This window comes from Emydura macquarii, unplaced genomic scaffold (assembly GCF_026122565.2).
Source record: "Emydura macquarii macquarii isolate MOO-44397 ecotype Brisbane River unplaced genomic scaffold, CSIRO-AGI_Emac_v2 contig_431, whole genome shotgun sequence".
Taxonomy (NCBI): Eukaryota; Metazoa; Chordata; order Testudines; family Chelidae; genus Emydura; species Emydura macquarii.
The window spans coordinates 7405469-7421114 of record NW_027130568.1 but is presented as its reverse complement, the minus strand read 5'-3'; the positions used below and the strand labels follow the sequence as shown (position 1 = coordinate 7421114).

Below are 15646 nucleotides of genomic sequence, written 5' to 3'. Positions count from 1 at the left end.
AACTCCCGTCGACTTCTTAACTTCCATTGTGTGCGGTGTCTTCACTGCACTGTGCCACTTGAGGGGGTGGTTTTAACAAGTCGACTTCCGGATCGATTGAGCAGGTCTTTACTGACCACTCAATCGATTCGGATCGATTGAGCAGGTCTTTACTGACCACTCAATCGATTCGGATCGATTGAGCAGGTCTTTACTGACCACTCAATCGATTCGGATCGATTGAGCTGGTCTTTACTGACCACTCAATCGATCCGGATAGATCAATCTGATGGTGGCGAATTTGCCACCATCAATGAAGACATACCCTAAAGCAGGTGCTATATCCATGTGTACCACATTGATATTACATACCACCTTATAAAAAACCAAACTATTTCCAATTTTCTATAACTTATTTTCCATGACAAAATTTTGTTGCTTAATATATATATTTATCAAGGTATGATGCATCAAATGACTGTCACTGAAGCATTCAATGTGAAAGTGTAACTTTAAATTCAAATGAAGTAAACAATTTTAAAATTGTAAGCAACTATAAGGGAGGCAAGTTATGAAGAACAACTAATGTGTTCTCTAAAACCCTAAATTCTGCATAGTAATAATGTAAGAACCAATTAATGATTACAGCCTGGAACAAGGGGAAAATCTATGTTTTTTTTTAAAAGGCAATATGGTGACCATACTTAAGATCTTTTAAGGAAATTACAAGAAACAGCCTGAGTTTCCTGTGCTTTGACCACCACAGTTCCTGTCACGTAAATAATTTTGAAGTTCATCAGTGGCTCAGGAGGCAGCACACGTTCACAAGGCTATATGAATTCTGGATGATCTGAAATGTTAAAGAGATTAACAAGCAAAAGAATGGCAAAAGGAGATGAAATAAAAATCATAATTCACATCTGTTGAAAGGTATTGGCTGCAAAATTTATGCTTACATACCTGTATGGGTTCGAATGTGAGCTAGAAAGGCCATGGAATTGCTACTTCTGCACATCTTGCCACAATATTTGCACACGTTGCCTTGATTTTCCTCTCTCTCTCGATTGATTTGCTCAGTGTCTTCCACAATGTACTTATTCACCTCCCGCAGTAGTTCTTCATGTTGTTCTTTAATATGAAGAAACAAATTCTGTTCAGAATCAAAGGGCTCAGTGCACTTAACACATTTAAAGGTTGCGCCTCCTTCGGGTAGCTCTTCCACACTTGCCTGTTCATTTCTCATGTGACCAGCACTAGCCAAGTGCTGGTGAAGGTTGCTTTCTGTGTAAAATGATTTTCCACAGAGTAAACAATGAAAATGTTTCTCCTTTGAAGGATGCTTCATGGCTATGTGAACATTTAGTCCACTTAAACCATCTGCTAAAAAACCACAGTCATCACAACGAATACGTGTTGATTCCCCAAGGGGATTGCCTTCAGATTTCTTCTTTTTCCCACCACCTTGTGAGCTGTCTATTTTCACAGCTACCTCATTAACTTTCACTATACCTGACACCTGTCCTTCATCGGAGTGGTCAGTGGACTCTCCATCTTGATGGCTTTTTAATCTCACTATAGAAGAATCAAACTGGCCAAAATTTTGCATTGCCTTTCCTTTATCATCAGAACTGATAACAGTTCCCAAAGCCTCATTACTAGTTTCTTGCATGCCCTCAGCTGTTGAGCCATCTGCTTCCCAAATGTTGTTGTTTATAGTTACTTCTGCTTCATGTTTTGCCTCCATAAGGGCTTCCTCCTCCTCTACCGTAGGATCTCTTTGGAAGCTTCTGTCACCCTCTAAGCTATGTAAATTTTGAACAGTGTTTGTAATGTTTTCATCAAGATTTGACTGCTCTGCTACATTACATGTTTCTGGAAGTGCTGGCACATGTGGAGTACTTTCTGTTAGTAATTCTTCTTCAAGAACTTCAATATTTTTATATTCATTTTCAAGCTTTTCTCCATTTTCTTCTAAAGATTTTCCACTTTTTTTGGAATCCAAGTTTGGGGCATTCATATCATTTGAAACATTTTGATTTTCTATAGTGCAATGGAAATTTGAATTGACTAGATCTTGCCCATTTTTCTGCAAATCACAATTGACAGCTTCTTTAAATGGTATCATCTCACCAAGTTTAACAACTTCATCTTTTTTAGAAGCTTGTTGGAAGACTTCACAAAGGGGATTGTCTCCTCCATTAGATTCCTCCTCAATCTCAACTTCTTTTGCATTGTGGGCACCTTCTTGCTTAGAAATTTCTGAAGATATATTTTCATCTAAGAGAGAACAACCAGCTAAGCTTTTCACCATTTGATTGTCCTGTGCTTTAACACTGTTGACATATTTTGTTTCATCTGAAACGGTCTGAAATTCTTCTGTGTCTTGTTGATGCTCCTCTTGAGACATAACAGTAGTTTCTTTGGAAATATCTGTTGTATCTGCTTCCTCTCCAGAGGAAGAACAAACGTAAGATTGTTTTTTAATTGTATGCTTCTCTGTTGCTGCATGCCTAGTCATCTCGCGGCGAGTAACTGCATAGTAGTCACAAGCCATGCAGTAGTATTCAAATTCCTTAGTATGCTTCCGTTTTATATGCAGTTCTAGAGAAGAAGAAGAATGAGCAACAAACTCACAGTGTATACATTTATTATCATTTGCACTTGTAATTCTTCTCTGAAAACATGGATCACCATCTTGAGTAACATTATTTGGCTCCATAAATATATGCTGTTTTATATTTACAGTGTTCTTAGTATACTGCAGATCTGAGAGTTGAAGTACATTGCCATCATCTACCTCAATGGAGTTTCCTGGGTCTTCTTCCTGATTTTCTAAGATTGACGTACTGAAATCTGATGACTGGCTACCATCTTCAACATGTTCATTCAAAACATCCACTGGGCTATTGATCTTCTTGCTAATGGATTCAAGATTACCTCCTTCAGGGCAAACAACAATTTCTGTGTTTTGTTTTCCATTTGCTTCCATTTCAACACGGCCTTTATGTTTCTTGGTAGCACAATGACGTTCCATGTCACCTTTTGTTACAGTATAATAATTGCAAACTTTACACAAATAGCTGTATTGGTGACTGTGCTTTCGTCTAATATGTACAGTCAAGTTGGTAACACTGGAGGCCAAAAGACCGCAATGGGTGCATGTCCTAGAAATGGTGCCTTTGGGCCTCCCTCTCTTTGGTGCATTGGCCAAAACTAACTCACTGTCTCTGGTAATTTCACCTGATGGAACTAGTTCTTTATTTGTTGATGTGTTATCCACAGTAGAGGATGGTGCCTGAATACTTTCTTTATCTAATTCAATCTTTACTTTCCCAGAAATGGAAGGCTCCATTACTTTTTTAACATCACTTGCATCTACACATACCCTTTCAATACATTCCTCAAAACGTAAACCAATATTGTTTTTCCTGGCATTTTCAAGGTGCTTGCTTCTTTTAATATGCTTTTCCATTCCTTCTTTGCTCAATGAATAAAGGTTACACGCTTTGCAAAGGAAATGATATTCCTGTGCATGTCGAAGTTTTATGTGTCTTGTAAGAACTGTGGAGGATCTTGTTTTATAAAAACACTTTTTACATTGAAATTGGGTTTTATTGAAAACAGAATGCTTTAATTCATTTCCATGATTTATCATGCAAGTCTTTGGGGGCTCTTCCTCAATGGTCACTTCTATTTCCTCTATAACTTTTTGGAGATTATTATTGGATTCCAAAGTAGTATAAGCTACAGTTTGCAATGACAAATCATTGTTAATCGATTGGGAAGTATTTTGTTGAGCCAATAAACTAATATGCTTCTCAGTTGTTTTATGATCTATCAGTTCTTCTTCAGCTAGAAAATACAGATTGCAAATAATACAATTATGGACCATGTTATGCTCTTCATGCATGTGAGTTCTAAGGCTTGTTTCATTCAAGCAGGTAAATGAACAGAGGTGACAACTAAAGTTGCAACCCCCCATTTGATGTTTATTATTTTGACAATGTTGTTCAAAATCCCCCCTGGTTGCACAGGAATAGTTACATGTTTGACAATGAAACTGCATTTCTTTTGTATGATGTCTTATAACATGAATTTCCAAACTTTTTCTGTTCTGAAAAACAATACCACAGTAAATGCAAGTATGTAAAACTTTGTTGTCAGCAACAGGTTTCGTTTGAGAATCCTCAGTTTTTGTAGTGCTAGGAGAACTTGTATTTGTCCTATCTTGACTGAGAGCCTGCATTTCTGAGGTAGCCTTACATTGCCTGTTAACGTCATCATCACCATTATCCATTTCTAACTCTTTAAGCGATTTGGGTATTAAATCACTTGGTTTAAGTTGGGTCCTGAAGTTATGCTTCATATGGGCTGGGTGAGATTTGGGTTTGCCTCTTTTACTAATACCCAACAAATTATACCTTCTTTTAACCTGCTTTTTATATCTAAAAGAGCCACTTCGTCTGAAAGAAGTTCTTAGTGATAAAATATTTTTTTTATGTCCTGATCTATCAAATCTCCTTGCTGTGTTTAAACTGCTAATTATATTTTGGCTACTTTTAGAGGGTTCTTGTTTGTTCAAATTTTCTTCTGAGGATCCTGATATTTCTAGCTTTTCAGCCTGGACTTCATGAGATCCTTCTACACTGAGGGGAAACACTTTTTCCTCTGTAACAGTCTCTGATTTTTCAATGGAAATATTTTTAGATGTTATCATTTCGACAAGAAGTTCACTGCCGTCACTTTGTTTAGAAAAGCTTTCTTTCAAGTCCTTCAAATTCTTGCTAGCATTTAATTCTTTTGAATCAGCAGTTCTTGTCTTTGATTTATAGGTCCCAGATTTTGTTCTCACTTTCTTCTTTTTGACTGCCGTATGCTGCTTTTTTTGAAAGGATGTTTTTGTCAATATCTGTACGAATCCTCCTCGTGCAGCAAGCTGTTGACGCCGAAGGTGTGTCTTGCCAAGGATATGAGAATGTAGGAGATTCTCCTCACCACACTGAAAACCACAAAGATCGCAACACAGTATTTTTGATTGTCCGTGAGCCTGCTTGATATGTGTTTGTAAAGCTGAACTGTTTTCTGCTTTATAACTACAGTGGGAACATATATGCTCTTTCAGTTGTTTTGAGTGGCTTTCTTGAATGTGTTTTTCCAAATCAGGGTAAGAGGAAAAACACTGATCACAGGTTTTGCATTTAAGAACTTTGTCTATGTTGCCAACTGTACAGCTAACACTAATTTCTTCCACTTGGAAAGTACTTTCAGGAACAGCAGATGAAACTTCTTGTAAATGATTATTTTCCAAATGAATTTTCAGTGCAGTAGCATCAGCAGCTTTGAAATCACAATGTGGACACAAGGAATTTGAAAGAAACATGTCACCACTGAGACAGTCACTCACTGCTACCTTCTTTATAGCTCCATCTATTATATTATCTGTTTCTGCAATTGACGCCTGCCTAACTGTGAGTTTCAGTGATTTGTCTTCACTGTCTCTAGTATTTTTTGAAAAATCCAGCTTTATTCTTTTTGAGATAGGTTCATTTTCAAGTAGTTCCCCTTCAGTAATGTCTAGGCTACTTGACTCTAATAATGCTCTTTTGTTTGTGCCATTCTCTTTTCCTTTCTTCTCAAGGCTCCTATGCTCTCGATCCGATAAGGAGCTTTTTTCCTGGTTAGATACGGAATCACATTCAGCATCTTCTGCTGAAACATCTCCCATTGAATCTTTTGTTAGATCAGTTTGCAAACTCCCATCAACTTCATCATTCTGGTTTTCCTCTGCATCCATTTTTCATGAAGGCAGCACAGAGCACAGTTCTAGTATCAGCTCTAGCTCATTTGGCTGTATTAGTACCTATAAAATAAAAAAGATTTGTTATTAGTATTTTGTACACACACACACACACAAAACAAACATAACTCGCTAATAGCCCAGGTATGGGCTAACAACAACAAACTGATCTAGTGTCGTGGGGACAGCCATAATTACAGGTACCAGCATTTTCAAATGGTTGTCTAAAATTATTAGAGAGACAAGGTGGGTGAGGTAATACCTTTTAGTGGACCTGCTTCTGCTGGTGAGAATGACAAGTTATGGCACTTAAATCAAACTCACATTTAGGCATCTAAATAAAATGGCCATGCTTTAAAGCCAGACTGTGGAGCCATTACTCATTCTGGAGAGCACTTATGTGAGTAAAATCACTGGCTTCAATAGGACTATTTGTGTGAGCAAGTGCTCAAAAATGTGAGAAAGGGTTACACAATTTAGCCATATGTCATACTGTGCAGTACTGCAGGTACTTAGCACCCCTGAAAACTATGCTACTTTTACTTAGGTGTCTAAATAAAGATTTAGTTGTCCGCACTTGGGCACTCAAGTTTGAAGTTTGACCTTTGTTTCTGGCAGCCTTGACACAGCACTTTAAGTTACTATAGCCTTTGGCAAAGAAGGCAACAGATAATCCACCGTTTCCAGAACTAGAGATTTCAGAATAAAAAAGCTGACTAATCCCAAATTAAAAAGTTCTAAAGACAGAACTGCCCATGACTAAGACCTATGAAGAATCAGTAAGGATTTGGTTAAATATCTTCTTTTAAGATTCATCAGTATAAACTGTTCCTTTCTTCCTTTGCCCATGCCACATGGTGAGAGAAAGAGAGAGTGACCACTACTGATGGAGAAATGAAGTCATGTGATTGACAAAATGCTACCAGTAAAATCACCTTTCATTCCCCAGGGGAAAAGATAACATTAAGTCACTATTACCAATGGGAGAAAGACAAATAACAGAAGTGCGAGAGGGAAGGGAAAGAGAAAACATGTTGCCAAAAATCACAAGCCCCTTCCCCAGTAAATTAGCCAAAATCTCCAATCCAGCAGCCAAAAACCTTCTTCCCACTAACAACAGTCGCTACCACATCTTCCCCAACAGCCCAGTGTGATCCTCCTCTCCATGTCAAAACAAGATAGATCTGTTCCAGATACAAAATCCTGCAAATGCCGCCTGAGCAAGTTCTGTGGAAATCTGATATTTGTGTAACAGAGAGAGAGAGTGTGTGTGTTTAAAAGAAAAAGAAAAAACATTCCACAGTATATATATTGAAGTAAAAATTAAAACAATAAAAGTTAATACGATGTGATTGAAAACTCCATTTTAAATCTATAATTCAATAAAAATTATGTGTTATCTATTTCCTTTATGCTACCATAGAAACATCAATTTGCCACTGAACCCAGAGTTAGTGAGCTGCCAAAATTTGGTTCCCTTTCTACTGAATGCATGAGCCCATGACTATAACCGTATTTGCATTCTGATAATAAATAATTCCAAAGCTGATCCAGATAATACAGTGTACAGTAAGGTATCCAAATAAGTAAATATTAAATAAGAATTATCCTTATTTCTGAGGAATACATTTCAACAAGATATTGAAGTGAGGACTCTATACCTAAAACAACTGGGCTACACATGAAGCTAGAGGAGAATCTGCGTGTTCTATTAATATGTAAGCAGTGTAGCTGTGTCAGTGGGTAAGGTAATACCTTTTTTTGGACCAACTTCTGTTGGTGAGAAAGACAAGCTTTCAAGCCACCCAGAGCTCTGCTTATACACATATATAAAAATAACTGTCACCAGTGCAAATTCACCCTGAGATCTGAAAAGCAAGTTGCACCCTCTCTGGCTCCTGCCTCATCACCAGTAGCAAGGATTCTGCAACTGGAACTTGATTAACCAAACCGAGTAACCAAAGCATGTGTGCAACTTAACAAATAGTTCTATTGAGGTCAATGAAACTTAAATACATCCTTAAAGTTAAAATATATTTAAGAGCTTGGCTGAAGCAGGGCCTTAAAACATATTTAATGTTCACTGTCCTATAGCAGAATTGGCTCTGTGGCACTGACAGAAATAAACTTATTTTTATCAATAAAAATGAGCAGGTAATACTTAAAATACATGGCGGGTACGTATCTACTGAGTAACAAGGTCTCATTTTTAAATAGTCATTTTTCTGACCATTTTCACATTGTAAGAAGGATCATTAGTATAGGTAGAGGTCGTTGTGTAATGTCAGCAAAGTTCCAAATTCTTCAGAGAGTATAGAAAGTTAGAAACTAACTGCATAATTCAGAGATCTGTAGGTCTACACAATGCCCGGTCCAAGCTTCTGTGCTTCTCACCCCACTCTCTTCATCTTATTCTAAACTCCTCTGGAATCACTTGAAGTTATGCGAGTGAACAAATATCTAAAGTGCAACATTACAGAAGACCTTAATTTGGTGTTAAATAAATTAGTAAGGAAACTCTCCTACTCTGTTGTTATGCATACAGACCCTAATACTGCACCACTGATGTCAATGAAAGCTTTGCCACGGTTAAGCCCATACTCAGTACACAACTGTCAAACTTTCAGCATTTTGTTACTTTAAAACCAATTCTATCAAATAGCATCTACTCTTCATGTCATATTTGATGTCCAAAATGAAGCTGGTTCTAATCCAAAGAAATTTTTTTTTAAACATACAACTTTTTAAATGCTCATATAACTCAAGAATGTTTGATTATATTTTTAAGGATATGTCCAAGAAATTAATTTACTACATTAACTTCAGGTTAACAAATTCTGCTGCTTGGGAATTTCCTTTGATTAATTAAAAACGCGTTTTAGGGTTACTTGTGTCACTTTGTTATCAATTATAGAATTCTAAAAGGAGTATGTATTGCTGTGAACATCAGTGCATAGCATCAGTAAGCTCAGTATCTCTGGTGATAATAATAACCTAGCTGTTACAGAGTGCTTTCACCCATAGATCTCAACATACTTTACAAAGGAGATAAAGTACATTTCTTGAATCTGCAAAAGGCACACCTGCATGTGTCACATCATTACTGCACAAGTACACACACACAAAACCCAAGAAATGTATATATACACACACATTATATAAAAATTTTCAAATGTTATATTACATATTTGTAATTTAATAAATTTGACTAATATACAATGGTAAATGACACTGCTCTTGCAAAAGTGCTGTAGGATTTTTAACAACAAATGCTTAAACACTGGCTCAGTACATAATCAGAAGAAAAAGAGCCACTTACTGAATCTCCATCACTGCTTCTTTCAGGCTTATCACACAAATTCTTGTACTCTTCCTACAATACTTTTCATATATCTATTGCTGTGGATGTTGTGTCTGCTGCAGTTCACTAAACAATGAATTATTTTGGGGGTAGGAAGTCTTGCCCTTGATGAAAAAAGGAGAAATATTTTAGTTCTCATAGTTCTCTTCTTTCAAAGTTTTCTATGCCAGTCCCAATAATGGGATATAATTCCACCCTGCCAGCAGATGGGGACAATGCAGCTGAAATTTCCAATAATGTAATTAAAAGAGTTATGCCGTTTCCCAATCCTCAAATGAAATTCAGAAAGAAGTCATTTTAAATTAAGATCAAAGGGACAAGCAATTAACTTAGTAATTAACCTTAAGCCTGTAAAGAACCACAAAGTTTCTTAACTCGATGCTCCATACATTTTATTTACTTAAGAGGGCATATGCCAACTTTTTAAAGAGAAGGAATCTGGATTTATACAGAAGAACCTGAAGAAAGCGTACTCACAGGTATTCAATTTCTCCTTTCCTTTTAATTTTTCCTATACTAAATCCCAGTGCTCAACACTTTCCAAAATAGTACCCAATGAGCAAATTAGCATCTCACAATATCAGCCAAGGCCTGAATGTTCAATCAATAGTATGGGGAAAATGTGTCTATTGACATCCAACAAGCTGTTTTGCATATTTCCAGTAAAAAGACCTCCATTCTTTCTAACCAATCATTCCTTTCCATGGAATCATGGATCCAATAAAATGGAATTCAAAGGAATCTAGAACCTCTTTGCCACTGAAATAAGATTCTCTTAACTAGTTCCTTACTTAACCTGGATAAAGTTGATCGGGATGACACTTGTCTCAACATGAAATTGTCATGCCAAATGAGCACCTTCTAAACGCCTGAGATACATCATCCTTCCTCAGTAAATTTAGAGGTCTCTACTGATGTCCCTACTATAACGTGGCTTCCTTACTATTGTTTACATGGAGGAATAACAAAGACAACGTGATTTCTTGGTTCAAATGAAATGGAAACAGGCACTGTTCTCAGCACATCTAGTTTTACCTGACACACATATACATCTTTATTTACAACACACCAACCTTTAAGACGGAACCTGTATTACATGCACATATGGATCAGTCTCACTTCTCATCTTTGGGCAATATTGGGACCATTTAGTTTATGCCAATGACCTTTGTCACTGGGGCACTGCTTCTCCAAGTAAACACAGAGACCTTTAAAGTCTAGCATCAGTGGTCAGAACCTACAACTCCAATGTATCAAAGGTACACTCTGCATTTTTTTCTCTTTTTTTTTAAAACACTAATAATCATCATCTGAGAAACAATCTGAGTCACACTGACACACTGAGTCTGTGTTTACCAATTCCACTTTCTAGTAGGCAGCAGAAACAGCTGTAGTGGCCTGTATGGAGTGCACTTAAGACACCACTTATACACTCAATGCCTTTAATCCCAGCACCAGAAGGTACCTTCAGATAATAACTTGCTAGAATAGGGTTAACAAGTATTCCTTCTATCGATAAACAGAAATACTCTTCCTTAATGTGAGTTGAAGTGGACCCCTGAGGAAACTAAACACTGTGTGGGATGGAGGAAAGTCTTCTTCCTTTTCATTATCCATCCATGTTACACCAGACAGATTCAAATGCTGATAAATGCAGTAATGGCTACTGACTCTGAAAAGTTAGTCTTTGAAATAGGGATGAACATATAGTCCCTACTCCTCCAAGTGCTGCTCTGAGGATTATCATTATGTTGGTAAAATGGCCTCAGGGCCATACCTAAACTGAACAAAAAACTTTGGTACTGGACGTGATGCTCCAAAATGGAGAATTAGAAAAAGTAGAGCTGGTCCCCACCCCCAAAGAGGAAAAGAATTGCTGAAAACATTTGACCCCGATAATAATTTAATTTTGAAGTTTTCACCGGCTCAGTAGCTGGTTGAAAAACAGAAAGAACATTATAAGAAGATTTTTCTCTTTTTAAATTGTGAAATTTTGAAGAATTTTTACCAGTTCTAGGAGGATACATTGATGAGCTGAAAAAGGAAATTGGGAACATGCAAGTGCGCCTGTTGCAGATGCAAAAACATAGTCTTACCTGCCTTCTACTAATGTGCTCTGAGATTTATGGGTGAAAAGCACTATAAGAGCTAGGTATTATTACCACCTGAATTCAATAGGCTTACTGATTCCATGAGCTCAATAATTTTCCATGCAGAAGATTTTAACACCTCAGGAAAGAAGTTTTCACTTTTCAAATCTAGTAGTGAGCAAAGAGCCCTGTTATTTTGAGAACTCTCAGAATACCATGCCCTTCTTTGTTTCTGTGGCACTGCTCTAAAAACCTTAATTCATCCAATGGTCCAAAATTGTTCAAGACTGACTTTTGGCCTGATTAACAGAAGAGGAACAAAAATGTTTTTCTGCTTGTTACATTAAAACATAAGGTTTGGTCTAGCCACTTGTTGCTCAATGAACACAGTAAATGGGGCATATATGTTTCTAGATAAATTTCTAGCCAAAACTACATTAAGATGGAATTACATTTGAGAGTACCTAATAGATATTTAGGGTAAAATGCATTACAGAAATGTTTTATTTATCCCAAATCCAAGCATTATAACCCAGGAAATTCAGAGTTAAGGTTAAACTTAAAAGGAATCCAATCATGTAAAGTATGGTAATGTACAGTTCGGACACCCAAACAACCTTAACTCTGCCCTGTAGGAACTTCATAAAGGGACAAAAATATTTCACGTGTCATTAAAAATCAGTTTTATCTAGTCTGGGAATACAAGTACCAAAGTGCCACGATCACAATCATATATTTGTTATATGGGGTCACTACAGAGCAGTTTTTCTAATGTAGACTAGGCCTAGATCACTTAGCATTGCTCTATATTTCCATCTTTTAAATGGTCATTTGAGGAAAAGAATATATTTAACATATTTATAAGTATTCAAAGACACCATTTTATTAGGTTTCCTGTATTTCTTTTGCCACTAACCTATTCAAATATCCCAGTTGAAAGAAAACTGTATGAGATTTTCACTGAAGCAGATGAATGTTTTAGAATATTTTATGCAGTAGCTTGAAAAAGTTTTGGAGTAAAAACACAAAGTGTTCAAACACTTTTAGAAAGCAATGGCAAAGTAATAAAATAAAAGCATTCTGATGACACCTGGTGGCCACTTTCACAGGAAGGCTAATACTCCTTTGCACTTCATCTGTGACAGAGCATTTCAAACAGTAATATTTTGTAACTTTACATATTTCTTGAGTAAATACTTTCACAAAAATAAAAGCTGATAAATTTCTGATACAGATCTACATATATATCAAAATATGTAAATACATATTTTATGCGACAATTGTGGCCATCTTTTTCTAGATGGTCAAAATATTTTAACAATGAATCCATTTATATTTTATTGTTCCTTAATGTATTTAAATTCAGCTCTGTAAATTATCTGAACCACAAACTTTGCTTCCATTCTTGATTTCTTAGCCCAACAACTCAAAAAATGGAAGGAACCTGATTGGAGGAAATCGCCATCTCACTTATTAAAATACTTGGAAAACTTAAAATATGCTCTCCACCATCTTCTATCCAAAAGAAGAGATGCTGTTTCAAAGCTTTGCACAAAGAACACACATCAGCCCCTGAAAAGACTTCAGTAAAAACAGAAGCAGCAGCCTTCAGTTCTTTGTAATCCTTGTACTTCTTTCCATAAAGTTCCTTACTTAACAAACACATCTGATGAAGTGGGTTACAGCCCATGAAAGCTTATGCCTGCAGAAATTAAATTTGTTAGTCTTTAAAGTGCTACAGGACTCTCACTATTTTTGCTGTATACAGACTAACACGGCTACCCCTCTGGAACTTTTCACAATTTTTACTAGTCACTAGGATCGAGTAAAAAGAACAAAGTAGCTGTATGTGATTCTGGGATACACGTTTGATAGATCATTGGCATGCAGTGCAAGAGAAGCACATCAAGCCACAACATTTCTCGTTGATGATTTCTCACAATAGATGGAAGAAGTCACTGCAGTCCTCCCATCTCCCTTGCAACAGAGAATTTCTTCCTTGTAATCTCAGATTGTCACCAAGATTTAAACTACTGATGGCTGTGTACAAAGCTTGACTTCCTCCATAACAACTGTTACTTACTTTCAAGATCCCAGAGAACAAACCTTTGTTTCATTACAAGTCACCAAATGTCTGGTAAAGTTATCTGATTTTGTACTGTAAAGGTTCAAAATTTTACAAATGAACTCTAGTATGATTTTCATCATGTTCTATGTCAACAGGCCTTTCAATCCCAGCCTTTCAATCCCATGCAAAATTGTTTTAATGTGCCTATATTTGTGTCACAGTCGGTCACTAAAACTTAGTTATCCCCCTTGTTTAGCAAAGTATTTAAGCATGTGCCTAATTTCAAGAGGAATTACTCATATGCCTAAAGTTCAGAATGCTTGAGTGCCTTGCTGAATCAGGGACTCAATCAGCAATTAAAACTCTCATTAACCCAGCAGGAATTATGCATGCAGTGTACAGTTGCAGGACCAGGTGTTTTGAGAACAAACATCATTCTTTATTAGCCAAAAAGATTAATGAAATGATGCAGCTTCATTTTGTTATCCAAAACAGCCAACTTCTTTCTTATTAACTTTCTGTAAATAATTGGGAATTCAATACTAAATATTCTCATTATTTTTAAGTGTATTATGTAATAGCTACATAAGATTACAGTATTTATACATCTCAACTAACACTTTATTGCCAGATTATCTCCCCAGTACATAGCCAAAGAACTAAGCAGAGATCAAGACAAAAATAATCTTCTTTCCCAAGTCACAGAGTAACAACAAAGCCACTCCATGGGTACTACTTCAGCATAAGGCTGGAGCAGTGGTTCTCAAGCTCTGCATCTATGGCTCTGAGGATGTCGCATGGACCATGCTGTGTGCTGATTTGGCCACAGGTTGAGAAGCACTGGGGTGGAGTGTCCAACTCCACCCCTCACTTCAAATCCCATCTGTGCAGGATGGGCACCCTGGAACATGAAAAATGCTCCACAGATCCTGCCCCCAAATAGTCATATAACAGAACCACACTAGTTTTCCTGTATGCGGAATCCTCCAGGATTGAGTCTGGATTTCTCCCCTATTCCATGCATAGTGTATTTTTATTTCCACTACCTGCCACTCTCTTTCTAGGGAAAATGTTAGCAAAACTAAAAATGTTTCTTATGCCATGGCAACCGATGAGTTAAAACAATTCTACTTTCTCGTTTACCTGGTGAGAGCAATATTTTCTGATGGGCAAGTAAAATACACAGTTTTTCCCAATATCATCTCTATGGTAATGGCAGACAAGTAGATTACATTCTGAGCTACATATGCATAAGATGATATTTGCAAAACTGGATAAAATTTCTCCTACAAAAACTTGTCACACACACTACAGGATAGATCATCACTAGCCCCACACATCCATGCAAGGGAGTGAGGGGACATAAACCTTCCCCTTCCCCCCCTTACTTTCTTGCATGCAACCCATATCACAAGTTACAACATGGAAGAGCAAGCAAGTTCTGCACTGGCACAGGAAGACAGGAAAAGGTGGAGTCTTGGCTCTGCCCCTTTAGTATGCCAACCAGTGTAGCTGCACCAGCACCCCAGGTATAGGGGTGAGCAGTTTACTTCCTCCTTGGAGCACTAGGAAGACTGGGAGGCTGATTGTGACGTGGACTGTCACAGTCTGCTTCCTGGGGCAGAGCTATTACGCACTGCCCCTTGCTCAGCACACATCATAAAGTATCTAGTCCTACGTTAGAGTCATTAACATAAATATTTCCCTTCATTTCATTCTTTGAAAATACTTTACCCAGTGCTAGAAGGCTTTTTATTTGAGCCATTGCAATCCATCAAGGATAGATAAACATCTAAAACTAAGTGGATCATTATATACACACAGTGGCATAATATCAAATTATAGACCACCAAGACTGGACTACTTTAGCTTCAAAAAGGTTTGTTTACAAAAGAGTTTAAAAGGGAAATCTAATATTAAATTTAATATTTGTTTATTTTCAAAGACATTTAAATTTCCCAGCATCGTACATAAGTAAATAGTATTTTCCTTAACACCATAATCTATATTTTCACTTTCTATTAAATCCAAACCTTCAATGGCTTATTCACTATTTAAATACTACCTCTGTTGTCATCTCTACAGTATTCTTCAATCTCAAGTACCTACCTGTCTCATTTTTAGCCTATGTCAGAAAAGGAATATATTTTAGGTTACTGCACTAAACTTATATTGTATATTTTAATATACAGTAAAATATCCTCTTGTAGCATTTACACCAATTTTTCTAAGCATGATAACATCTGACACTAACGTATATTTTCCTATCATACTAGAAAACATAAGATTACATCAGAGACTTTTGTAAAGCATTTGCTATCGTCTAAATAGCTGACAATATAAATATGTTC

General features: G+C 36.8%; 1 protein-coding gene across 1 annotated transcript in view; it reads right to left on the bottom strand.

The window, feature by feature from the left end:
* ZNF407 (zinc finger protein 407) overlaps nt 1-15646 on the bottom strand; it is a 416443-nt gene that overhangs the window by 385367 nt on the left and 15430 nt on the right. The window contains 2 exon segments of the mRNA XM_067537513.1: nt 940-5839; nt 9096-9241. Of these exon segments, the coding sequence (XP_067393614.1) occupies nt 940-5773 (4834 nt within the window). The 5' untranslated portion in view covers nt 5774-5839; nt 9096-9241.